At 40.3% G+C, this 27,446-nt stretch overlaps 1 protein-coding gene across 1 annotated transcript in view; it reads left to right on the plus strand.

Annotated features, from left to right (window-relative positions):
- The window catches only part of srrm4 (serine/arginine repetitive matrix 4), a 393,712-nt gene that overhangs the window by 300,064 nt on the left and 66,202 nt on the right, over positions 1-27,446 (plus strand). Inside the window, exons 3-6 of the mRNA XM_043715886.2 lie at positions 22,866-22,949; positions 25,009-25,080; positions 26,596-26,631; positions 26,724-26,774. Of these exons, the coding sequence (XP_043571821.2) occupies positions 22,866-22,949; positions 25,009-25,080; positions 26,596-26,631; positions 26,724-26,774 (243 nt within the window). The remainder of the gene's footprint in view (positions 1-22,865; positions 22,950-25,008; positions 25,081-26,595; positions 26,632-26,723; positions 26,775-27,446) is intronic.

The following is a 27,446-nucleotide window of genomic DNA, read 5'->3' on the forward strand; positions in this document are numbered from 1 at the left end:
GACACTTGCCCCAGGGTAGAATCAAACCCAGGTCCCAGGAGCTGTGAGGCTGCAGTGCTAACCACTAAGCCATCATGTCTAATGGCCCTCCCTTTTGTACACTGTTTGTTATATCCTCAACCAGCTTTAATAATTTTGACAAACATAATTTCCTATTCATAAAACTAGGTTGACTTTGTTTGATAATTTTCTAAATGCACTGTTAAGACCTCATCCAGAGCATGGGGGAGGCCTGTGGAATTCTCTTCCGTAGAAAGCAGTTGAGGCAAAGTGTTGAATGTTTTAAAGAATGAGTTAAATATAGTTCTTAGGGCTAAAGTTATTAAGGGCTATAGGGACAAGGCAGGAACAAGGAACTGAATTAGATGATTCCCCGTGGTCATATTGGATGATGGAGCAGCTGAAAGGGCTGAATATTCTACTCCTGCTCCTATTTTCTATGTTTCCTCAATAATAGATTAAACATTTTCCGGTCAACTGACTAACTATTTCCATATTTTCTCTTCCGTCCCTTTTTTGAATAGTGGTGTTACATTTGCCATCTTTCAATCAATCAGAAACATTTTGAAATCTAGAGAATTTTGAAATATCATAACCAGTGCATTCATTATCCCAGAGCTATCTCCAGTCGGAATCTCTCCAATACATTATCTCTGCTGATGCTAATTATTTTAAGATTCTTATTTTCTTTGGGTGTCACCAAAGATTATGATCCTCATTCAACAATAAAACAAATACAATTCCAAAAGAGCTCTTGGAATAATGAACAGAAGAAGGATTCCCATGGATTTCTTCCACTAACATGCTGAGTGCTCAACCCAATTTAAGGACCACAATAACCCTTTCCTTAAGATTAGTTAATTCATCACAATAAAAAGACTGAACATGAAATTATGACTATCTACATGGCTGGGCCACTTACAAGGTAAACTTGCTGATCCAGTGGACATGCCATCTCAAAACTTCTGAAATTGTGATCCCTTTCAATCAAAACTGGCTTTACTTGAACGAAAATGTGATCAGAAGGTTTGTTTTCCAGGCAAGCAGTGAGCAGCATAATAAAAATGAATCCTGTTTGCCAGCGATGTTGGCTACTGTGATATAAATTCTTGGAACGGAAGACTGGAGGTTGGCTAATGTGGTGCCGCTGCTTAAGAAGGGTGATAAGGACAAGCCAGGGAACTATAGACCAGTGAGCCTGACCTTGGTGGTGGGCAAGTTGTTGGAGGGAATCCTGAGGGACAGGATGTACATGTATTTGGAAAGGCAAGGACTGATTAGGGATAGTCAACATGGCTTTATGTGTGGGAAAGCATGTCTCACAAACTTGATTGAGTTTTTTGAAGAAGTAACAAAGAGGATTGATGAGGGCAGAGCGGTAGATGTAATCTATATGGACTTCAGTAAGGCGTTTGACAAGGTTCCCCATGGGAGACTGATTAGTGAGGTTAGATCTCACGGAATACAGGTAGAACTAGCCATTTGGATACAGAACTGGCTCAAAGAAGAAAGAGGGTGGTGGTGGAGGGTTGTTTTTCAGACTGGAGGCCTGTGACCAGTGGAGTGCCACAAGTGCTGGGTCCTCTACTTTATGTCATTTACCTAAATGATTTGGGTGTGAGCATAAGAGGTACAGTTCGTAAGTTTGCAGATGACACCAAAATTGGAGATGTAGTGGACAGCGAAGAGGGTTACCTCAGATTACAACAGGATCTGGACCAGATGGGCCAATGGGCTGAGAAGTGGCAGATGGAGTTTAATTCAGATAAATGCGAGGTGCTACATTTTGGGAAAGCAAATCTTAGCAGGGCTTATACACTTAACAGTAAGGTCCTAGGGAGTTTTGCTGAACAAAGAGATCTTGGAGTGCAGGTTTATAGTTCCTTGAAAGTGGAGTCGCAGGTAGATAGGATAGTGAAGAAGGCGTTTGGTTTGCTTTCCTTTATTGGTCAGAGTATTGAGTACAGGAGTTGGGAGGTCATGTTGCGGCTGTACAGGACATTGGTTAGGCCACTGTTGGAATATTGCGTGCAATTCTGGTCTCCTTCCTATTGGAAAGATGTTGTAAAACTTGAAAGGGTTCAGAAAAGATTTACAAGAATGTTGCCAGGGTTTGAGGAATTGAGCTATAGGGAGAGGCTGAACAGGTTGGGGCTGTTTTCCCTGGAACGTCAGAGGCTGAGAGGTGACCTTATAGATGTTTACAAAATTATGAGGGGCATGGATAGGATAAATAGACAAAGTCTTTTCCCTGGGGTCGGGGAGTTCAGAACTAGAGGGTTTAGGGTGAGAAGGAAAGGATATAAAAGAGGCCTAAGGGGCAACCTTTTCACACAGAGGGTGGTATGTGTATGGAATGAGCTGCCAGAAGAAATGGTGGAGGCTGGTACAATTGCAACATTTAAGAGGCATTTGGATGGGTTTATGAATAGGAAGGGTTTGGAGAGATATGGGCCGGGTGCTGGCAGGTGGGACTAGATTGGGTTGGGATATCTGGTTGGCATGGACAGGTTGGACCAAAGGTTCTGTTACCATGCTGTACATCTCTATGACTCTATGACTCTATTCACTGTTCAAAAAGAACAGAAAGACACCTGAGCTGGAGAGCAGCTTTGTACAAATCAATAACTTTGGGGAAGATTTGAACAGTGTTCCGTAAAAATCCATACTTCTACTTTGGGTGTGAAATAGACTTCTTACAATATTCATGCCATTGCATCTAAAATTGGATGAAAATTTAATCACTTTCTCAAAGATTTTAATCTGCAGCGTATTCAGATAATTTATGTAGATTGGAGTAACCATCTCCAACACCAACATGGAGGCTGGGATTTTTAAGATGTGAAGTTTCCTTCCTGAAGAATCAGCACAGCCCACGCACGTTGACTGCCCCGAAGCCCGTGCGTGAAATTGGGGCTTTCACTCACTCTCAACTCCGAGTATCCAATTAGCTGGTAGTTCACCAGTCCCAGCAACAAGCACCTGGTAGCCAAGAATGCAAGCAGCTCCCAAGAGTCCAACACCAGTTAAGTGCCGTGAGTTTGCGTGTTCAGTGGACAAAACAGGCATGCTCACAGCTATTGGGATGGGTAGGGGTGTACCCAATGTTGAAGGGATGCTATTGATGGCAGTGTTCCCTGCTGTGCCTTAACCCACCCAAGCAAGATCACTTTCTCGGCTCACTCTCCCTGGATCCACCAATTCCCCCTCTCCACCTCCCCCCCGCCCAGCGCCACCCCTCCCCCCCTCCCCAGCCTCATTGCTGTTCCTGACCTCACCCTAGCAGCTTGAAAATTGAAATTGGATGGGAAACACACAAAGTCATCTTAATAGGAACAAAGACTTGCAGCAAAGTTTCCCTGCATGGCCCATCCCACCTTAACATGGCGGAGAGGTTGGGGCAGGCAGGTACCTACTGGGATGGTTTTGCGAGGAACTTCATGGTCCTCTCCAGCCTCCTGTCCCACTGGTGAGAGAAATGTAAAATTCTACTGCCCCCCAGCAGGCACTATTTTCTTATTCCAAACATTTTTAAAATTAAGTTCAATTTTTCGAATACAGACTGTACACTCCAGGAATTCATTTAGTTTACATAGTTGGAGATAGATTACTGCAAACAATTCTAAATAAATGCCTAAACAATGTAAATGTGCAGAAGATGAACTCACAAAAGTGCTGCAGCAACTAATGAACCTTTCGTATTCAGTAATTTTCAATATTGCCTTAAAGAATGTTCCGCAGAACTAATTAATTACAAACATTAAAACTACAGAAATAGAATATAGTGAATAAAAAAAAGTGTTGGTTAAAATGGGGATACTTTGCTTGTGTGGCCTCGATGGTCTATTGGAAAGGGTATCAACTTAATTTGACAATGCTGCGAATATATTATAGAGCCAGACAGCAAGATATTTAAATTACTGGCTCAGCCTTCAAGTCTTGGCAACGTCAAGAGCCAATTAAGTGGAAAGGTGATAGTTAACAAAAAGAACCTTTGTCGCACAGCACTGTGTACTTTTGGGCTCTCATTAGAGAGATGAAAGAAGATAAGATATCAGATTTTAATGAATCACACAGAATATTAAAGGGCATTCCAATCTGTGATCTTTCAGCTTTTATTAGCTATTCCTGCAGCTATAATGTGATATATTGTGATTAGTTGCTGGAGGTGCATGGAGAAGACACTGACAAAATCCCATTAAAATTCTCATTGGGAACATCTGTTCATAACAGCGTTCCTAGGAGTTACCAGTGCTCTGCTTGTAGAAATGTCATTACAACTTGCATACTTAGAGCCTCTACAAGCGGGTCACAACACACAGCACAGGTTCTGCTGTAACGGAAGGTAGACACGTGTATGGAGATATCACCGAGCTCCATTTATTAACACTGTACTCAAGTAATCACGGAGCCTCGTGAAAACCTTTAGTTAATTAGGTTCAGTGTAGATATTCTATTTGGCTGAATACATAAAGGTTCTAATAAAAGCAAAATACTGTGGACTCCGAAAATCTAAAACAAACAAGGAGAATGCTGGAGAAACTCAGCTGGCCTGTCAGCATCTGAGGAATGAAATAGAGCTAATGTTTCGAGTCTCTCTTCTTCATTTCTAGGATGATGGCTTTGAGAATCAAGGCAGGCCTTCTAACCATCTACTGTTTCATTCACCAACCACCCCCCACCCTCCTCCCCACCAGCGGTTGAAACTCTCCTTCTAGAGTCAATTGGTTGGACCGCAATCACCTTCCTGCTCCCGACCTCCCACTCCAGAGCAAAACTTGTATTTCTTCAAGGAACGTTTTACCCAGCCAAGTCCAGAAAATCATAAAATTTCCTAACTCAACCTATTGATCTCAGTAACCCAAATCCATTCTATTAGTGCTGACTGTTGCCAGACCTGCTGAATATCTTCAGCATCTTCTGTTTTTTTTCCTTTGTGTAAAACAAAGGCCAAAATGATCAAAAGCATTTCTATTTGACTTTACACACGGCTTTCTGTAGAAGTGTAAAGTTTCTAAATGCATGATGGGGTATAGTTTTCTTGATACCCAAGAGTCCTCCAGTGAAAAGGAAAATATTTCCATTTAAAGCATAAATCTTCTTGGGATTTTGTTCGACCTAAAATGCCCTCATTTTCTTAGTTGTACAGCAACTGACATAAAAACCTCAAATTATTAAGACCCAGTTTTAGATCTACTACTATTTTCACAGGTGGAAGTGGGTACTGCACCGTCTTCTTCTCAAAATGCATTAAAATGATAATTTAATCCAGCAACTCCAATATTATAACCTGAGAGAAAGCTGCTCAAATTTTGGGTTAGTGATGCATGATCCTGAGTCTACACTTTAAATTCCAACACCAAAAGATCTTGTTCCTGACCCTTTTTCTCATTAGACCAATCCAATGGATAATATCACGAGTTAGAAAGACATTTCATGGTCATGTTCAAATTATTGTCATTAATTTGTGGAACCAGCAATTGAAATCAAGGGGAAGCTACATAAATTTTTCAGTCAAGCTCAAATTATACTATCTCAGCAGCATAGAATGATGCAGGATTGAAAATGACCATTCACCCTATTATGTCTGTGTTAGCTCTTTGGCATTCAAGTTGCCTTATTTCCCCTTTTGCTTTCCCTAAAACTCTTCAAACATTTTTTTTTCCCTTATCAAATATTTATCCAATTCCGTTTTTTGAAACATTCTGTTAAATTGGATTCTTTAAACATTGCATTCAAGATTACAACAGCTTACTGCATGAAAATGTTTTCTAATGTCACTTAAGATTCTTTTCCAAGTCACCTTAAAAATGTGTCATCATTCTGCTTGTGGAGACGTAACTTCTTATTTCCTGCATCAAAGCAGTACATGCCTTTGAACATGAAATAACAGCACAAGGGCTGGCATCCTGTCACCAAGTCACCCTTTATTATCTTGTGGAGAGTTCTTGACGCTGATCCAGCTCTCTCAGAGCCAACTCTCAGAGTGAACAGAACCTCTGACACTCCTGTTCTTATCTGTCAGCCAGGGCTCCCTGATTGAACCAGGTTAACAGCCCTATCCAGGGAACTCATATTCTAAGAGGTCCACCTGGCTGACCTCGATGCTATTTTGCTCATATTCTCTTAACCTCTCCGGAAAACAGCCTCAGCTGTTTCCTTATCCCATTTTAGCATGACTCATCTATACTTTCCTCTTCCTTCCTGAAGTGTAGTGCCCAGAATTAAACATGATAATCTAGTTGAGGCCATACCAGTGTTTGATAAAGGTTCAGCTTTACTAGGTTGCTTTGGATCACAGAGTCAGATCTTCCTTTGTGCTTGGGAAAACCCAACCAGTTTCTGGATTGCTCACTAATGGGGCTTGCAAACTTGACATCCAACCTAGATCTGTTCATAGTCTCAACCCCTGGAGAAATCCACTGTACACCTTCTACCAGCCTGAAAAACAACTAATCATCACTATTTTGTTTTCTGTCACCCAGCTAACACTGTTCCCATTCTTTGACAGTTTTTCCATCCATTCCACGCAGTTCAGTTTTTCTGGAAACCCTATTATTATATTTATTCATTCGTAGAATGTTTATGCCCACACCTAATTTAACTTGAACAGAGTTGTCCTCCATTCCCTGACTGAGGGAAGTTGATAGTCAGCCATTTTCCTGCAGGGTTGGAGTCATCTATCAGCCAGACCAGCTAAAGATGGCAGATTTTCTTCCGTGCAGGTCATTATTGAACCAGATGTAATATTTGCTGATGGTTCATTACTAAGGTTAACTTTCACTTTGAGATTTATTAATTAAATTGATATACACCACATCGACCTCATTAGCCGCATCGTTCCTTCCTGTTACATTATCAATAATTTTTTTCAAATAATCAAATTGTATTTCCCCTTAGCAATTCTATAATGGCTTTCCTTAATTAATCCACACTTATCCATGCGATTGCCAAGTTTATCCCGGATAATCATTTCTGCAAGCTTTCCCACCACCAAAGTTAAACTGCCCGGCCTGTGGTTTTTGGCCTTAACTTTACATCCTTCTTTGAACAAGAATATAACATTTACAATGCTCCATTCCTCTGACACCAGCCCTGATCTGAGGAAGATTCGTGACTTATTTCCTCCCTTACTACTGTCATTATCCACAGGTGCATTCCATCCAGTCCTTTTAAATTTTAAGTACAGCTCATCTTTCTGGACTCTCTGCTATAAGTGTTTAATCTACTCAATGTCTCAGTTCCTCCTCTGAAGTTTCTTTTTTTTCAGTCTGGTTTTCACTTGTATTATCAACTTGACATTTGTCATTCCCCATCAATTCCATTTTATGGCACTTCCTATCTATCTTGACATTCAGGGAGCTCTAGCTTTTCTTCCTTGCTTTTTCCCCGTTATGAGTATGTGCTTCTTCTGTCCCTAATGCATCCTATCTTTAAAGACAGTGCACTGATGCCTGATAATTTTGCTTGAATCTTTGATTCCAATTTAGCTGGGCCAGATCCATTCTCACCCCACTAGAATTGACCCACCTCTAATTAAGGATATCCTTTTTAGATTACTCCTCCCCCCTTCCATTGTTAAGATAAACCTTATGATCCTGTAATCACTCTTTCCTAAATGTTTTCCTCCTGACACTTGATCCACCTCATTTCCCAGAACCAGATTCAAATGTCTCCCCTTCAATGGCTCAAAAACATGCCAATCTAGAACGTTCTCCCGAACGCTTATCAAAGGCTCATCACCTTCTCTGCACCATACATCATTACTATTGAAGCTCGTCGAAGCACAAGGGGATCAGTTAGCTCAGTTGGCTGGATGGCCAGATTGCAATGCCAAGAGCTGAAAAATGTGTTGCTGGAAAAGTGCAGCAGGTCAGGCAGCATCAAAGGAGCAGGAGAATCAATGTTTCGAGCATAAGCCCTTCTTCAGGAAGAAGGGCTTATGCCCAAAATGTCAATTTTCCTGCTCCTTTGATGCTGCCTGACTTGCTGCACTTTTCCAGCAACACATTTTCCAGCTCTGATCTCCAGCATCTGCAGTCCTCACTTTCTGCTGCAGATTGCAATGCCAGGTGACTGAGGCAGTATGGGTTTAATTCCTGGATTGGCTGAGGTTCTCCATCTCAACCTGTCCCTTTACCTGAATATGATGATCCTTAGGTTAAACCACCGCCAGTCATCTCTCTCCTTAATAGGGGAGCAGCTCTCAGGTCTGGTAAAACTATGGTGATTTTAACTTTACCCATAGTAGGACAACTAAAATTTCTATTATAATTACTAATTCCAAAATTTGGGAGTATCAGTAATTTCATTGCTCAATGTATGAAATTATACATGACCAAAATAGAGTCGAGGAAATGTGTCTTAATAATGACACATTCAAGGACATAATAATGTAAGGAAATAGAGAGCACATTTGGAATACTATATACAATATTGATTAAAGAAAGATGCAAATGTATTAAAAACATTTCAGAGAAGGTTTACTTATTTGATACATGAGATGGGCATTTCTTTTTTGAAGAAATATTTGACAGTCCAGGATTGCATTCACTGGAATTTAGAAGAGTTGTGTTAACCATGTAGGGGTGTGCTGGTGTAATGATGCTGTCTTGGGCTTGTAATCAGAAGCTCAGTCTAACCTGTTGGCTCATGGATTCAAATCCCATCTCTGGTTTCATGTGGAAAGGATGTTATGGTAGAATTTAGAACTCAAGGTCTCTGTTTTTACACATTTAAGAGCAGGAAGTGCTAATGATGCATTTGGGACTGAGAATTGTGGGAGAGTGTCACCAGATGACTACAACGCTGCATCTCAAAGTGTGGAAGAGACCCCTGAGGATTTGATAAACATTTATCAGGATGTTGCCAGGAGTGGAGGGTTTGAGGTATAAAAATAGACTGGAAACAAAGAAGTGGAAAGTTCTCAGGAATAGGTCAGATTGTGGAGTAAACAGATCAGCCGTAATTTTACTGAATGGTGGACAGAGTCAAGGGGCCATTGGCTTATTTTTGCTCCAAATTATCTGTCCATTAATTTAGGTTTATCTTCTTCAAAGCTAAGATCTACATGAAATAGTGACTAACAGCATCAGAACTGTAACTAATAATAGTATTAAGCACACATTTCTCAAAATCATTAATTTGGTTGTTTAATTATATGTCGCCCCTGTTACAATGCAAGAGGAAACTGTTTAAATTCTCCCATCAAGTGCATAATCTTGAGTTTGCACTTTATCTTGTAACACCAAGAATAGTTTGGTTGAACTATTCCAGTGGATGATGTCACAAGTTGGATGTAAAATCCAAGGATACATTGAAACGATACTGTCATTCTGTGTAGCTATTTAAAGTGAAGGACAAGTTCTCACATGTCTTGCAGAGAAACTGAAAGAATATTACAAAGCTTTAAAGCAGGGAACTACTGGAATCATGTGTGGAGTTTCAATGCAACGTTTTATGGAGTTTGAGTTCATTTCCGTGAGTCGACACAAAGTGCTGTCAGACATGCCATCACAGTGTGATTGGTTGAGTGGAAGTCAGATGGTGAGTCTCTCCACTGCACCTCCTAGTGGCAGGTTATAGACCACACAGCCTGCTGTATTGACCAGGAACTGCGCATGGATAGAACATAGAACATAGAGAAGTACAGCACAGAACAGGCCCTTTGGCCCACAATGTTATGCCGAGGATTAATCCTAATGTAAAATAAAATAATTTAACCTACGCACCCCTCAATTCACTGCTATCCATGTGCATTTCCAGCAGTCGCTTAAATGACTCTGCTTCCACCACCACCGCTGGCAACGCATTCCATGCATTCACAACTTTCTGTGTAAAGAACCTTCATCTGACGTCCCCTCTATACCTTTCTCCTCATATCTTTAAAAATATACCACAGAAGGAAAAGGGAACAAATAATAAACACTTGCTTGAAGAAAAGAATTGCCTGAAGCAGATTTATGTGGAATTCTGTCTTCAGTGACATCTTGCAGTTATCGTCCAAGCAGGAATGGGGAACACTGTTCACAGCTTGTTATACAGTCATGGAGTCATAGAGCAGTACAGCATGGAAACAGACACTTCGGTTCAACTTATCCCTACTGACCAGATGTTATAAATTAATCTAGTCCCATTTGCCAGCATTTGACCCATATTCATCTAAACCATCCCTATTCATATACCCATCCAGATGCATTTAAATGTTGTAATTGCACCAGTCTCCATCACTTCCTCTGGCAGCTTATTTCATACATGCACTACCTCTGTGTGAAAAAGTTGCCTCTTAGATCCTTTTTAAATCTTTCTCCTCTCACCTTAAACCTATGCCCTCTAGTATTGGACTCCCCCACTCTGGGGAAAAAAACTTTGGCTATTCATCCTATCCATGTCCCTCATGATTTTATAAACCTCTATGAGATCACTCCTCAGCCTTCAAAACTCCAGGAAAAACAGTCCCAGCCTATTTAGCCTAATGCTCAAACCCTCCAACCCTGGAACATCCTTGTAAATATTTTCTGAACAACTTCAAGTTTCACAACATTCTCCCTATAGCAGAGACGCCAGAATTTCATTCAGTATTCTAAACGTAGCCTTAGCAATGTCCTGTACAGCCACAAGATGGCCTCCCAACTCCTATACTCAATGCACTGACCAATAAAGGCAAGTATACCAAATGCCTTCTTCTCTATACTGTCCACCTGTGACTTCACTTTCAAGGATCTATGAACCTGCACTCCAAGATTTCTATTCAGCAACACTCCCCAGGACCTTGCCCTTAAGAGTATATGTCTTGCCCTGATTTGCTTTTCCAAAGTGCAGCACCTCATATTTATCGAAATTAAACTCCATCTGCTACTGTTCGGCCCATTGGCCCATCTGATCAAGATCCCGTTGTACTCTGAGGTAACCTTCTTTGCTGTCCACTACACCTCCAATTTTGGTGTAATCTGCAAACTTACTAACCATACCTCCTCTGTTCACATCAAAATCATTTATTTAAATTACAAAAAGCAGTGGGCCCTGCTGCCATCTTCGTGGTATCTCTATGTTCCTCAATATGTCAAGTTCTACCCGGAGGGCTGAATCTTCCCTGTGGAAGTGGGAAACACAAATCAGTCAGTCTTCAAATTAGAAACCCATCCCCTACGAGGAAAGAAATTCAAGTTCAGACTTTCATGCAGGGACACTTTAGTTAGTGTGGAGTCAAGCTTCCTGACCATTTGCAGACATTGACCCACTAATTGTCCTGAGGGAGAGATTTATGATTGTGCCAAAGTTTTCTACTATATCAGAGCACAATCAGATATCACAGGAGAGCATCTCCTGGGAAAGGGCTCCCTCTAGTTTCATCAGTGCTATCCTGGGTCAAATGCTAGAGGATGTGAGGGAGAAAGAGAGCCCTCATTGGAGAGTGGCAGAAGAAGGTCACCTCATCTTGCAGCAAAAGGTTCTCTCTCTTTTCAGCATCTTCTTCCTCCACCTCTAATTCCTCCTCCCTAACTAGCCTGCTGCTTTTTCTCCTATCAAAATGAATTATCTTCTTTCGGAGCTTCACTGTCCTCAAGATCCACATCGCTCTGGACAGACATGACATGAGGAACCCCAGTGGATGTGACCCTTGGTTGGTGAGAGAGTACCAAACTGATCCAGCTATTGGAATCACATCTTCAGAAGTCTGAAGTTCTGCTGAATGTTTGGTGTAGTGAATAGATGGCATCGGTTGTAACATCTCTGTGCATCTATTAGGGATCTGGTAAAAAGGGTAATAGCCATTCTATCTTTTCCTCTTTGCCCTATCCCTACACTTTAGGGGATTGAAGTGAAGATCTGAAACAGCCCAGAATGGTGGAGGCTCTAGAAGTCATAGCAGCTGAAGGAAAGTGAGCTCTTCTTGTGATCATGGGCCAGCTGGACTTTGAGGGTGTGCCAATCCCATTCATACTCTGGGTGCTACGTCCATTCACCACCCAGACATGCTTCAACTTCTTTATAACAGGCTCCAGCCATGAGAATTTAAAAAAAAATCTGACTCCCCCTCCTCACCTGGGGCTCAACAATATCTATATTTCCTTGTCTCATTTTTCATCTCAAAGCTCAAAATAAGCTCCAGCATTCACTAATAACTGTTACATTAATATAACATTTGCTGGGATTGTGCCCTATAAGGTCAATAGAATGTCAAAAATCTGAACTGATTTCATTCTGACTCTATTATAGATCCAAGAAGCAAACCTAATAATACCACCAGAACAAAATATCTTTGCTTTATCTTGTTTTACATGTTGTAATCTGCAGAAGGTTACTTCAGTTTTATTGTAGCAGGCTCCAGCCACAAATATTGCTGCCCATTATTTGGAATAATGTCAGGCATAAATAAAGCAAATTAATGAGGGAAGGCAAATATAATCACATAGTACTTCGAGATAAAAGGAAGATTTTGTAAATCCAGAAGTAATACAGAAAATTCTGAAGAATTCTAAGCAGACCTTTCAGTATTTTATTTAAAGAAATGTTATATAAAGACTCCACATCAAATATTCTCTCTTCAGAATCTGCCAGACTTGATGAGTTCTTCCTCCATCCATTCAATGAATTATACCTTTTTTAAAAACCTTTTTCAATTAAACCAAGGTTTGCGATTGAGGAAGCCACATTTCTTCACGGAATAGGACAAGAAATGTAAACTTCCGAGCGTGGTTATATGATCGAATTAAAAGGGAATTGACATCCAAAAAGATTTTCCTTAGAAAACCTGTTTCCAAATGTTTGAAATAGGTTCACTGTACTGACTGTCTCTTCAGTTGTATTTTAAAAGCTTTCTCAGTGGTAATGGCGATGATTGTGGTTAGATTGACAGAGTGCAATCACTACAGATACACAATCAAAGGATTGGAGTCATGAATTAGGTTGATCGGGTTTAGTGAGATATCACTGGGGTACAAGTGTACTCCTGTATTGGCAAAGAAACTTTCCAAGGGAATCAAGTTTGTAACCTTTCTGTTCTGTGGAGTTTGCTACCTTAATATGTGGTAAAAGTACCTCCTAAGACATTGGAGCAAGTCTAGGGAGGGGTGTCCCACTAAAATGTCACCCAGAGTTAGCTGCTGGAAACATTTTCAAATGTTTCCTTGCCATCCCCTGTTATGTTTTCAAATGGATAATCAAAAGGATATGTCACCATGATTTGGACTATCACAGCATCATAACCGGAAAGGGAAACGCAGAACAGGGGAGTGTAAGTGCTTTCTGGAAGGAGAAATACCAAATTAAAGCACATTTTTAAAGAAAAATGAATAATGTGGTCAAACGTGCTGGAAATCAGTATTTATTTTAATTAGTATGTTCAATCCCCAAGTTAAGTGCCAAACTTTGCCACAGTATATTGGAATTGTGTTGTGTTATATAAAAGGTTTTATTTACATGTTAAGTGTAAGATAAAAAGTGTGGATTCAGTTCCCGCTCCAGAGACCTGAGCACATAACCTAGTCTGATACACCATTGCTATACTGGGGGAGTGCTGCACTAATGTTTTTAGATGGTACATTAAACCAGGCCCTGTCTGCCTTCTGAAGGGGAAGTGAAAAGACCCCTTGGTTCAATTTGGAGCAAAACAGAGAATTCACTCTGTTGCCAAGGTCAATATTTATTCCTTAATCAGATTATTTGGTCATTATTGTATTTCTCCTTATGGGTGCTTGGTCTATGCTGCTTTTGGGTGGCATGGTAGCTCAGTGGTTAGCACTGCTGCCTCACTGCACCAGGTACTCGAGTTCGATTCCAGCCTTGGGTGACTGTCTGTGTGCAGCTTGCACATTCTTGCTGTGCCTGTGTGGGTTTCCTTTGGATGCCCTAATTTCCTCCCATAGTCCAAAGAAGTACAGGTTAGATGGATTGGCCATGCTAAATTACCCATAGTGTCCAGGGATGTGCAGGCTAGATACATTATTCATAGGAAATATACAGTTACAGGGATAAAGTGGGTCTGAGTGGGATTATCCTCGGAGGGGCAGTGTGGACTCAATGGGCCAAATAACCTCCTTCCACACTGTTGGGATTCTATGAAATTGGTCACCAACTTCCTACATTGCAACAGCATCTGTGTTTCAAAAGTGCATTTGTAAAGCACTTTTGATATGTTGAAAATCGCTTGACACCAGGTTATAGTCCCAACAGGTTTCTTTGAAAACACTAGCTTTTTGGGTTTCAGATAACCCCGTTGAACTATAAGCTAGTGTTGTGCAATTTTTGACCTTGTCCAATCTAGTCCAACACCAGCACCTCCACATCATCGCTATGTTGAGATATTGAATCAATGGAAGTTTGTTCTTTTATCCTTTACACTGAGCAGCAGTGCTTTCCTGTCACCAGTGTTGTATTCCATTATTCAAGGTGTATTTGAAGTAAAATAAACATAGTAATTTGAGTTCTTTGCAAACAAGATTATGGACATAATTCAGCAGCATGTTACAATCCTTTGTGTAGCCAGTGATGGAGGGTCTGGCTGTAGCCATTTGTTGCTCTGAACTTTACAAAGCACGTGGAAGTGGTGAAATGACAGCATTAGTCAGTTGCCCAATGGTACTTTCAACCACACACACACACACACAAACACCACTTAACACAGACTGAAGCCTCTCCTTTCCACTTCTAAGGTAATAGTTCTAGTCAATGTCAAGCCGAGTTGCTGATATTGTCTGCTCTTTGTAAATGATGCTGAAGGCAGAGACAAACCAGATTTCAAGATACCAAAACAGAAATTGCTGGAAAAGCTCAGCAGGTCTAGCACCATTGGTGGGGAGAAATCAAAGTTAATGTTTTGCGTCAAGTGACCTTTCCTCAGAACTGATGGTAGCTAGACATTACTCTGATTACAACGTTAACTCTGATTCCTCTCCACAGATGCTGACAGACCTGCTGAGCTTCTCCATCAATTTCTGTTTTTGTTTCTGATTTACAACATCCGTAGTTCTGTCTATTTTTATTTGGGTTTTAAGATCCCCTGGAAGTTAATATGCATTGTGCAGAAACTCTATCTGCTAAAATGGACAGTGGGAGGGGAGGAAGCAAAGTAATGGATTCTGGAGCAGGCATTCTCACTTGATGTTTCTAGATTCTAAATATAACTATTTCTTTGCTTTCGTGGTGTTTAAATTTCAGATATAGGGAACTTCGTCTTTAAAACTTTCATATATTGACTGAATGAATGAATATAAAAATGGTTCATGATTATGTTTACTGGGTTGTGTCACTACTTTGTAATCATAATCCAGGGTTTCTGACTTATTTGCTCAGTTATGTTACCTTTCAGTCATGTGTACTCAACTATTGTCTATATAAATTTAAACTAGATTTGATCTCATCTGGAACTGTACTTCTGAATAACCCTTGTTCATAATTATCCTCATGCATTTGCTCAGCTGCCAAACTGTCATGCAAGGCTTACTGTCATGAAATCACAGAACCACAATAATAGTGACTAGCTAAATCAAGACTTAAAACACAAATATTACATTCATAGTCCAGGTTTTCTCATGAGTTCAGAAGGAGATTTTCTAATGCTTCTTGTGATGTTTAGAGGTTACTACTTTTTTGTTATTAGTCAATATGGCTACAAATGTATCTAAATATTTGGTTATATTAGCAAGTTTCATTTTCTATCTCACACAATCCAGCTGCTAACAGTGATACATGTTTAAAATTATTTACATTCACCCTTACTTCAGTTACTTGATGATTTATTGTAATTGCTAAGTATCCCAAGAAATTTGGTTTATTGTTCCATTATCGGCTAAACACACCTTTCAGATGAATTGCTGTGCCTATGTGTGGAGCTGTTTTCTGATGTAATAATATTGAAATTATTATAATCTTATTGTTGGGGCACAACTTTGAATTTGCAAATCATTTTCTGGATTTGAATGGAGCAGACCATTGAGTTGCATGACCTGGTGGACCAGATGGCTCCTACAGCAGAAAATTCTGTTTATTGGCAAATTTAAATTTATAGGATGAAATTATCATAATAGCACAGAGCACTCTGTTGAATGGTTAAGGATAGTCCATAGGGACAAAAGCAGTTTATATTGTTAGTTGGTTGCATAACTCCTTCTTTGTTGCAATGCAGATGCTATCCGTTCTAAAGAATGTTCCATAAACAGGTCACAGATCAACTGTTATTGATATATATATTAATGAACTCACACTTACTTTCCTAAAAATGATTTCTAAATGATTCAGCATGGCTGAAAAATTTGACTAATTATTGCCAACTGAAATATTTGACATATCTCAATTTAAAGATGTCACTCAATTAATTGTCAAATAAAATATCCATCAAGCGCCTGTACCTTATGGCAAGAAATGGTTGCACCAGAAATATGTTAGCATTGGGATTTAGCCACTGAAAAAGAGTGAGCATTACAAATCTACTCTACTACTTTTCAATTTAGTATGACCTGTCTCTCCCAGCTCAGATCCCATATGCTTTATAATCAGGAGTTTACCTGTACTGCCCAGTTCCCATTAGTTAATAGCAAGATTTGGGGCCATAACATTTAAACTCTGTGTTAAATAATCTAGATAGGATCCTGTCACACATCATCCCACATATGTTCCCTTACAGCTAAAAGGCAGATGAATTTAGACTTTAGTCAAATGGCTCTAAATATGAAAGAAATGTTAATCTTTTTTACAATAGTTGCAACTTTCATTTTATATAATGCCCTTAATATAGTAAAATCCCCCAATGATCTTCAGCAGACCATTATCAGAAAACCTGATTTATACAACAAAATATTAGTGCTGATGACAAAGAAGGGTAATTTTAATAAGTTCATAAAGGAAATTCAGCAGGTGAAGAGACAGGGAGAGGTATGGTCAGCCTTTGCTGATACAACCCTTAATGCATCATGCATTAAACTGTCCTGGGGTTTGGAACTTGGCATTCTGTTCTGCATGGCTGAGAGTTTGCTCCTTTAAACTGTCCTGTCTTAACTCTTACAGGGTTGCATCTCTGTCCTTGTCTTAACAAAAGGTGACTATTGTCTGATTCTTGGGTGTTCCAACAAACTCTTTTATGGCCACTCTATTGTATAGAGGTAGGGGTCAGTTGGCTGGTTTGCTGTGCAGAGTAACACCAACAGCCTGGGTTCAATTCTTGCACCAGCAGAGATTACGGCAACAAACTCTCCTCAACGTTTCCACTTACCTGAGGCATGATAAACCACCACCAATTGTTTCTGACTAATGAGAGCAATTTTTACCTTATAATAGAACCAGAAGCAGGGAATTCAGCCCCTCAAGCCCGTTCTGCCGTGCAATGAGATCATGGCTGATCTATCGCCTAACTCCACATACCTGCCTTTGGCCCATATCCCTTCATGCCTTTTGCTTAACAAAAACGTATCTATTGCAGATTTAAAATCAACAACCAAACCAGAATTCCCTGTTGTTTATGGAAGAGGGTTCCGAACCTCTCCCATCCTCCTGCACAGAAGTGCTTCCTAACATCTCTCCTGAATGGCCTGGCCTTAATTCTCAGATTATGCCTCCTAGTTCCAGAGTCCTCAACCAATGGAAATAGTTTATCATTATCCATCCTGTCTTTTCCTGTTAATATCTTGAAAAATTTGATTTGATCTCCCCTTAACTTTCTAAATTTTAAGAAACGGCTCCCTGGTACGGGCTACTTCATTGTATCCTCTCAGAGTCTCTGCCAATTTCACCAAATTCCTCATCGTATCATTTAAAAATGCATTTTCATTATGCAACAGACCACGTTAGGAAGAAAATTCCAGAACTTAAGGCCACAAATAGTGGAGTGATTGAAATCAGGAAGACGCAAAAAGCTAGATTGAAATCAGGAAGACGCAAAAAGCTAGAATTGGAGGAATATAGGGGTTAGAGAGAATTGAAAATGTGTTGCTGGAAAAGTGCAGCAGGTCAGGCAGCATCAAAGGAGCAGGAGAATCGACGTTTCGGGCATGAGTCTGAAGAAGGGCTCATGCCCGAAACGTCGATTCTCCTGCTCCTTGGATGCTGCCTGACCTGCTGCGCTTTTCCAGCAACACATTTCCAGCTCTGATCTCCAGCATCTGCAGTCCTCACTTTTTCGTTAGAGAGAATTGTCAAGCTGGAGGAAGTTACTGATATAAGGAGGGTTTAAGCCGTGAAGACATTTGAAAACAGGATGAAATGTTTAAAAATGGTGAGGCTGGGTTGAGAGCCAATGTAGCTCAGTGAACACAGAGTGATAAATAGTAGGTAGTTGTCTACCAATTGGGACTTAGTGTGAGTTAGAATGTGGGCATCTGGGTTCTGGATTAGCACTATTATTTGTTCAAAATGTCATCATTTTATACGTGCACACCCTCACTTCTGTCCCCCACCCCCCCACCCCCTCCACCACCACAACAGACCATCTCGTCGGTTTGATGTTGGCAAAACAATAAATTCAAACTTGGGGCAAAATTTAAACTCTTTAAATTCAAAATGTTGTCAAAACAGCAACCAAAACTCAGGTATCCATGTCACAGCCAAATGTTACATATTTTCAATTGTCCAGTACACACTGGGACTGCCATCTAGTCATATACATAGCTGCTTGTTATCTCTCAGTTCAGAACAGCATTTTCTCTTGAAGGTATAGTACATGCCTTTAGCTTCATAACAGTGGTGCTATCGAACTATTCGAAGTGAATGTGTTGAGAAATGTTTACGGTAAATTTTACCTCACTTGGATTAAACTGTTGCTTTTTTTGCACCTTCTCCACAGCCATAATATTGTATTCTTTACCCTGTTCTATTACCCTAACGCACATTGTATGGTATGACCTGCCTGTATCGCATGCAAAACAACTCTTTTCACTGTACTGAGGTACATGTGACAATAATAAATTAAATCAACTTTAGCAAACCACCTTGCAATAGATAAATCAGCATCACATTTTCACTGTTACTGGGCAAAGTTTCACTTTTTCTATCAGCTCATTCTCTGAATAGCAATTTCCAGCATAAGGAGAAATATCAGTCTGCTTATGTCACCCAACCTTCTGGAAATCTTAGAATTCTTGTTCCCAGCTTAGACAGGACACAAATTCTCTGTCACTCACCCTTTCTAGCATTGAACTGTTGGGCTATTAATCAGATTAGCTAGCTTTTCCCACAGAATAAGAATACAATTTTTAGAGTACTTACAGTGTGGAAACAGGCCCTTCGGCCCAACAAGTCCACACCGACCTTCCGAACAGCAACCCACCCAGACCTATTCCCCTACATTTAGCCCTTCACCTAACACTACGGGCAATATAGCATGGCCAATTCACCTAACCTGCACATTTTTTAGACTGTGGAATGAAACCGAAGCACCCGGAGAAAACCCATGCAGACACGGGGATAATGAGCAAACTCCATACAGACAGTTGCCTGAGGCAGAAATTGAACCCGGGTCTCTGGCGCTGTGAGGCAGCAGTTCTAACCACTGAGCCACTGTGCCCCCCAATGTCAAGCAATGTGTGCACATGTTCAGCTTTTTCTCAATATCTTGTCTGAACTTTTACTGGCAGGAGGATCACAATCACTGATCGTTATAGACGATTGAAGATAACTGTTTTGATGACTGGCTCAATAGTTTCTGGGGCAGTTCATTAAAGTGTCAATTCCCCCTTTGTTCTAATGGTATCAGTTCCTCCTGTGGCAGAATACAGGGAAATTCCAAAGGGCACAGCAAGATTTAACCAGTGCCCATGTAATTCCAAGTGGCTGGGTTTAGTCTTAAGAATGAGAATATATCAAAATGGATCACATTTTTCAACAAAAGAAGTGAGTTGCCAAGCAATTATCAGTAGTGTCAAAGGAATATTTTAAAGGAGGAGAGGGAATGTTTATGAAATGAATTCCACAATTTAGGAATTAAAAAGCAGAAGATATTGCTGTCAGTGGTGAGGTGAGTAAAAGAGGATATACTGGATCCCAGGGTTGGAAGAATGCGGAACTGTTGAAGGGCTTGAGGAATAACAGAGTCTCCTTCCAAGTGCTGGTCATAGAATCACTGAATTGTTTTGGTGCAGAAGGTGGCTCGGAGGTTGGCACTGCTGCCTCACAGTGCCAGGGACCCAGGTTCGATTCTAGCCTCGGGCAACCATCTGTGTGGAGTTTTTCCATTCTCCCTGTGCCTGCCTGGGTTTCTTCCTGCAGTCCAAGAATAGGTGAATTGGCAAGTTAGGTGAATTGGCCATGCTACATTGCCCCATAGTGTTCAGGGGTATGTAGGGTAATTACATTAGTCATGGGGAATGAGTCTGGGTGGGTTACTCTTCAGAGGGTTGGTGTGGACACGTTGGGCCAACTGGTCTGTTTCTACACTGTAGGAGTTCTACGAAGGCCATTCAACCCATCATTCCTGCAACAGCTCTCTGATCATTTTGACTTGGCACCAGTCTTGACCCAATAATGATGCACATTGTTTTTATTTAAACAATCATCCAATGACCACGTGAATGTTTCAAATGAATCTGCCTTTATCATACATCTCGGCAATGCATTCCAAATATAGATGCTCGCACTCTGAATTTTGTTTTTCTTCTTGCCTCGCATTTGTTTCTTTTGCAAAACACTTTAACTCTGGTTCACAATCCATTTAAGAACAGAAACAGTTTCCCCCGAACTTCTCTGCCCTCATGATTTTGAAAATGTCTATCTGATGTCCTGTTGGCCTTCTCCTCTCTAAGTGAAACAGTTCCACCCTGTCCTCATGATGGAGGTGTTTCATCCCTGGAACTATTCTCATCTGAGTACTCTCAAACGCACTTCCCTTCCTCCTGAGTGTGGCACTCAAAACTTACTTCGGATGAGGTCTAACTAGTGGCCAATAAAGGTTCAGTATAATGTTCCTACACGTATCTATTCACCAATAATGAAGCCTAGAATATTGTGAACTTTATTAACAGCTCTCTCTATCTGTTCTGTGTCTGTTGATGACTTATGCACACATACACCCAGGTGTCTCAGCTCCTGAACACACTTTAGAAAAGCACCCCTTATATTACTCTCTCTCCATGTTCTTTGTTCCAAAGAGTATCACCTCACATTTCTCTGAATTGACCCTCATTTTACACTTATCTACCCAATCCACTAATGTATCAATGTATTTTTAAAGTTCTACACTGTCCTTCTCACAGTTTACAATTCTCCCAAGTTTTGTGTCATTTCAAGCTTTGAAACTGTTCCATGTGCCTCAAGTAATGGATTACTAACGTATATCAGGAAAAGTAATCATCCCAAAGTCAACTCTTGGGAATTCCTCGATACATCTTTCTCCAGTTCACAAAAGACATTCAACATTACTCTCTGTTTCTTAGCACTTAGTAAATTGTGTATTGCTATTGCTACTGACCTTTTTATTCTCTGACCCATCATTTCCCTCACAAATCCACTGCGTGCCACTGTATTGAATAACTTTTGGAAGTCCACATACACCACATCAACAGATTTCCTCTCAACAACCCTCTGTTACCTTTTCAAAAAACTCCTTCAAGTTAATTTTACATTAACAAATCCATGATAATTACTCTGAATCCATAATTTTTTTATAGTCCTATTAATTCTATCCAAATCATTAGTTGGCATTATTAAAGGTAATCAGTCATTTTGGATTGAAAAAGATATGATTGCTATAGACATTTTAATCAAACTGGCTCAAAGGTAGAAGACAGAGGCCGGTGGTGGAGGGTTGTTTTTCAGACTGGAGGCCTGTGACCAGTGGAGTGCCACAAGGATCGGTGCTGGGCCCTCTACTTATTGTCATTTACATAAATGATTTGGATGCGAGCATAAGAGGTACAGTTAGTAAGTTTGCAGATGACACCAAAATTGGAGGTGTGGTGGACAGCAAAGAGGGTTACCTCAGATTACAACAGGATCTGGACCAGATGGGCCTTTGGGCTGAGAAGTGGCAGATGGAATTTAATTCAGATAAATGCGAGGTGCTGCATTTTGGGAAAGCAAATCTTAGCATAACTTATACATTTAACGGTAAGGTCCTGGGGAGTGTTGCTGAACAAAGAGACCTTGGAGTGCAGGTTCATTGCTCCTTGAAAGTGGAGTCACTAGTAGATAGGATAGTGAAGAAGGTGTTTGGTATGCTTTGCTTTATTGGTTAGAGTATTAAGTACAGGAGTTGGGAGGTCATGTTGCGGCTGTACAGGACATTGGTTAGGCCACTGTTGGAATATTGCGTGCTTGACCTGTGTGAAAAAGTTGATCTTTAGGGTCCCTTTTAAACCTTTCCCCTCTCACCTTAAATCCTCTAGTTTTGGACTCCCCCAACCCTGGGGAAAAGACCTTGACTATTCACCCTATCCATGCCCCTCATGATTTTATAAACCTCTATAAGGTCATCCCTCAGCCTCCACACCCATCCCCAGTCCCACGAACAATTGAAGATCCAAACCGTGTAGGTTTCTTTATCTGATCAGCTAAATTTGTAAAAGGTGATGAATGTGGTTCTGTGCTGGTGAATCCTTCTGTTGTCTTTGTCTTCTACTTGTCTGTCACTTTATACTGTTGAAGGCTTCCTGAACGCCACAGCTCATTAACATTCATGTGGTACACAGCAGACACTTCACAGATTATTTTCTTTCCATCCAAGAGGTGCCTTGCATTACAAAGACGTTGCTAAAACCTGAGCCACTGATGATTAGTGGCGTTGAAATGTAAATAACTTTCTCCCCCAGTCCTTAGATGGAAATTTACTTGTATTCCATGTCCATGTCCCTGTGTTTGGGTCTGTGCCTCTCTTTATAGTTGAGCATCAATATCAGTCAGCCTGCAAATTAATTCTTGCTGATTGTTCTTCTTTATTTCAGGAGATCCTGTGATTCAACTCATTCTCCGCCGCCTCCAGCCAAAAAGAAGAAAAAGAAGAAGAAATCGGAGCGCAAGCGAAGACGGTTTGTATTTTTCATTTCGGCAGTAAGCCTCTTTCTCCCAGAATCTATCGCAGCGAAGATTAAGAGTGTATGCAGTTGTGCAGCTAAAAGTGAATAGATAAAAGAAATGCAGTGAATGTTAAAGGCTGTGGATATTTTGAACACTTTGATAATGTGGCACTTGTTCAACTTGTGGAAATTAAGCTGTGCAGTATTAAAGGAAATGTAGTGATATCACAAGAAGGCTTCAGGACAGAGAACAGAGGGGCTGGATGTTTTTTGGATCCATGTTGAGCTCCAGAGATACTGTTTTGATACTTTCTTTGTCATCTATTCATATTCATGATTTGGACAAAGATCATAATGAAGTGACATTTAAACCTTCTAATGATGCCATTTGGACATTGAAAACTGCGTGGGAGAATACAGGAGACAATAAGAAGCTCAAAAGCCACAACAGCAGTGGCAACGGGAGCATAAGTGATGGTGGTGACAGGTGGGGATAGGGCTTGAGACCAACAACGACTTATTTCCTCCAAATTAGTTATCACTGTTAGAGGGTACTCTTAGGTCAAGTGCTATCCACTAAAATGTTATGCAGCCTCATTGATGAGTAATAACCATCAAATTAAGTGTAAATCAAATCCTTAACGTCTTATAGGTGCCCATTCCCAATGGAACTCCTTTGTGAAGATGGTATCTGATACCAAACGTGCACATTGGTCTTTCAGTGTGAGACCTCACCTTGGCTGCCTTGGGGGTATTTTAGTACCTACAAAATCTCAGGCAAATTGCTTCCTTACCTTGTTAGCAGAGTGTAGAGATTTTGGCATCAGACTGTTAATATATTTAAAATGTGTTGCTGATGCCAAGCAGGGATCCAAAACTCCCAGAATGTGGTTTGATCTTCTGGGGAGAGATTATTCTTTCTTGATTGCCATTCAGTTCACCTCTCCCAGATGGTAGGAGAGCTTGGAGTTAGGTGAATACATTGTGTTTCCAGGGGCTGAGCTGGTGTTGACAGGCCTAACTGTTCTTGTTCTATCTGATGATGTTTATTAGAAACTGCAAACAACCATCATTTGGATTGTATTATTCCCATTGATCCCGCAGGAATTTATTTCCAACGTGGTCTCATTGTGAATGTTTAAAGGGCACATTTACTTCCATTTACCATTAGTTGTGGCAGAACCACTCAAACTGTAGTACTATTAGCAATTATTAATGTTAGCAATATTTTGTTTAATTAAGATTGTTAATATTAATGTTTACAGTATTTTGTTTAATCAAGGTCTTTCCATGGGAACTTAATGTGTCACCCCAGACATTTTGTAAATTGAGGAGACAATAACTTTTCATTCCCACTCGTGCAGCAGATTCCCCATTCCCCAGGCAGAGTGCAATAAATGTTCAACGTTTCTGTCTCCAGCAGCAGGTGGTTTGGGAGGAGGGTGGTCTAGAAATGAAGGTGCCTTTAGGTGTCAGGAACGTACAGAAAAAGAAATGAACAGAGGTAATGGATTTTAGCAATCTTCACTTCTTTAATTTGAGTAACAAAGGTGTATAAGGAAGGTTGAAAAGATTGAAGAACAAGACTCTGTGATGACATAAAACCCAGCTTGACCTTGCAGCGTCAATAGACTATAGCAGGATGGGAAGATAGTAAAGTGCTCCATTTTTATGAGACCATAAAAGAGAATAGAAGAGAAGATACTGCAGTAGTGGTGGGACTCCCACAAATTTTCTATTAACCCCCTGAAGCATTGGGATAATGCTCTCCTGCAGGTAATTCAGGTAAATCAGGAACACACAATACTTATATTGTATTTTCCTCAGTCAGATGAATTAACTTCTCATTGAAATTTACTAGAATGCATTGTAAGAATGTTTTATTTGAGAATGGACTTAATTTGTTTTCTGTCTCAGAGCCCTCACAGAGAAATTAACATTTTTATTGAAATTTGATTGTGTGCAGCAGACAGGAGCACAAAGTGCATAATCGTTTCCTTTTTCAAAAAATGCCGGATCAAGTTTGAAACACATATCCCTCATGTTAGTAGTAATTCTGCTTTTATTCCAGGTCCCCTTCCTATAGTCCAGCCCCAGCAAGAAAGAAGAAGAAGAAAAGCTCCAAGAAGCACAAGAGGAACAGGTAAAGACTCTGAACAATGGTCTGACATTAATTTGAAAAAGAGCTGGTTGCAAGATATTTTTTGACTAATAATCATTTGTTGTTTGAGGAAGCTGTTATGAGGACTGTAGGTTGTGATGTTGAGCACAAAATTATCTTTCTCGATCTGTTCCAAATTCTACATTTCTCAATGATCACCATCCACAAGCAAGAAGGGTACTTATTTTGTACTTTTTTACCCAATTTCCCTTGCCGCCCAGGCATTCTTTGATCTCCTTGAACAGTTCACCTTTTGGGACTAAGCAAGTAATTGGCACCTTACTCCATTGAAAACCAGTTGTTAGAAACGCCAGATCAAAGGGGTTTCTGCTCAATACTTGGTGAATGGACTGAGATGAAGAAATCTCAAGAACAAAAGAGTTGAATTGGCATTGCAGCACTTTATATATTACCACACAACATTATTCCATCAGTTCTATAGAAACATTTGTTACAAGGTGCCATTTTGAAACAGGGAGAAAGTGAGACTACAGATGCCCAAGAAGGGCTTATGCCAAAATGTCGATTCTCCTGCTCCTCGGATGCTGCCAGGCCTGCTGTGTTTCCCAGCACCACATTTTGCAACGCCATTTTGAAACATCCTTGTACTGGCAACATGTCTATGAAAGACCTTTTGGATTCTCTTTTATGTTTGTGGCTAATGTTGAATATTGGGAGCTGCAACAACTTCGCAATTCAAGGGAACATTTTAAGATACCTAAGATACTGAAGGAATTGGAACAGGTAAAACTCCAATGCAAATCTACTTTAAGTTGTCAACTTAGATATGAACTGATTAAATGGCCCTCCAGAAATAACATAAGGTAGCCAACAATCCTTCATATTTATGTGATTTGTTTTACAGTGTCTTCCAAGGAGGTTAAACAATCTTAAACAATAAAGCAGCAGTTAGAAACTCTAATGAGGGGACCACCAACTGTGAATATATAAAGTGTCGAAAAGCCAGCTTTGTGAAAATCTACGAAACATTATTCAGAGAAATTGTGAAGTATATAAGGGGAAATAGTTCTTGACTTATTGCTGAGATCTAATCTTTGGGAACAGCGAACACATTCACTAACTTCTCAAATCCATTATGCCTGACGTTATAATCATGCATCTTCTGCTTTCAAGAAAATAAGAACCCATGAATATAAACCAACTAAAAATGAGGAAAAACTAATTAGAGGTTAAAGTCCATCGGAATATGCCAGAACAGCTTGATTTTCCTTTGATAGTATGTCAATATTATGTCCTGTTTTCACATCCTTCAAAACTGCCATCTTCATTAAAGCACTTCTTTTAATTAATTTTAAATCAAAGGAAACCTTAGAGCCTAATCTACTGAGTAAAGTTCCCTTTCATTAACATTATTACTAATTAGATATAATTGGTTATTAAAATAATCTCAAGAGAAAAGTAACAAAAATTAAATATGTTCCAATGCAAAGTGTCTGCTTTCTCTCACATTTCAAACCAACCTTTTGTTATCTGCAGGTCAGGACCAGCCTCCACAAAGAAACGACGGCACAGGTAGAGAGCTTTATTAATCCAAATGAATAGATGCTGCTTTTGATATTTTCACCTACTGAATAAGAAATGTAATAAGCTGTTCTTTCTTTCAGCTCAACAAGCCCCAAAAGGAAACGAAAGGACCAGAAAAGACATCGAAGAAGGTAAATGATATATCATGGTAGCTCATTGGCGATTAACTATCTATCACATGATTGATGATCGTGGTTGTGGAGGGCAGCATGGTGGCTCAGTGGTTAGCACTGCTGCCTCACTATGCCAGAGGCCTGGGTTCAATTCCACTGCCGGATGACTGTCTGCATAGGTTTGCTCCGTAGCCTAAAGCTGTGTCGGTTAGGTGGTTTGGCCATGCTAAATTACCCCATAGTGTCCAGGGGTGTGCACGCTACGTGGATTAGCCATGGGAAATATGGGGTTGCAGGGATTCAGAGTGTTGGTGTGGACTCGATGGGTCAAATGCCCTGTTTCTATGCTACAGAGATTTTATCATTGTGTAGGAACAAATATACTGCAGATGCTGAAATCTGTATTGAAAACAACATATGCTGAAGATCATAGCGGGTCAGACAGCATCTATGAACAGAGAGCAAGCTTACATCAAGAGTCAGCTAGACTTGAAATGTAGCTTGGTATCTCTCCATGGATGCTGTCTGATCCGCTGTGATCGCCAGCATTTTTTATTTTCTATGATTCTATGTTGTTCACATATCTGTCTGAGACCACATGTCAATGTGAAATATAGGCTGCAGTGTTTAATTCCATAATTAGACCCGGGTTCAATTCCCGCCTCAGGTGACTCTCTGTGTGGAGTTTGT

The sequence above is a fragment of the Chiloscyllium plagiosum genome, unplaced genomic scaffold, assembly GCF_037043375.1.
Source record: "Chiloscyllium plagiosum isolate Xiang-an unplaced genomic scaffold, Cpla_swu_hap1 HiC_scaffold_24, whole genome shotgun sequence".
In the NCBI taxonomy this organism is placed as follows: domain Eukaryota; kingdom Metazoa; phylum Chordata; class Chondrichthyes; order Orectolobiformes; family Hemiscylliidae; genus Chiloscyllium; species Chiloscyllium plagiosum.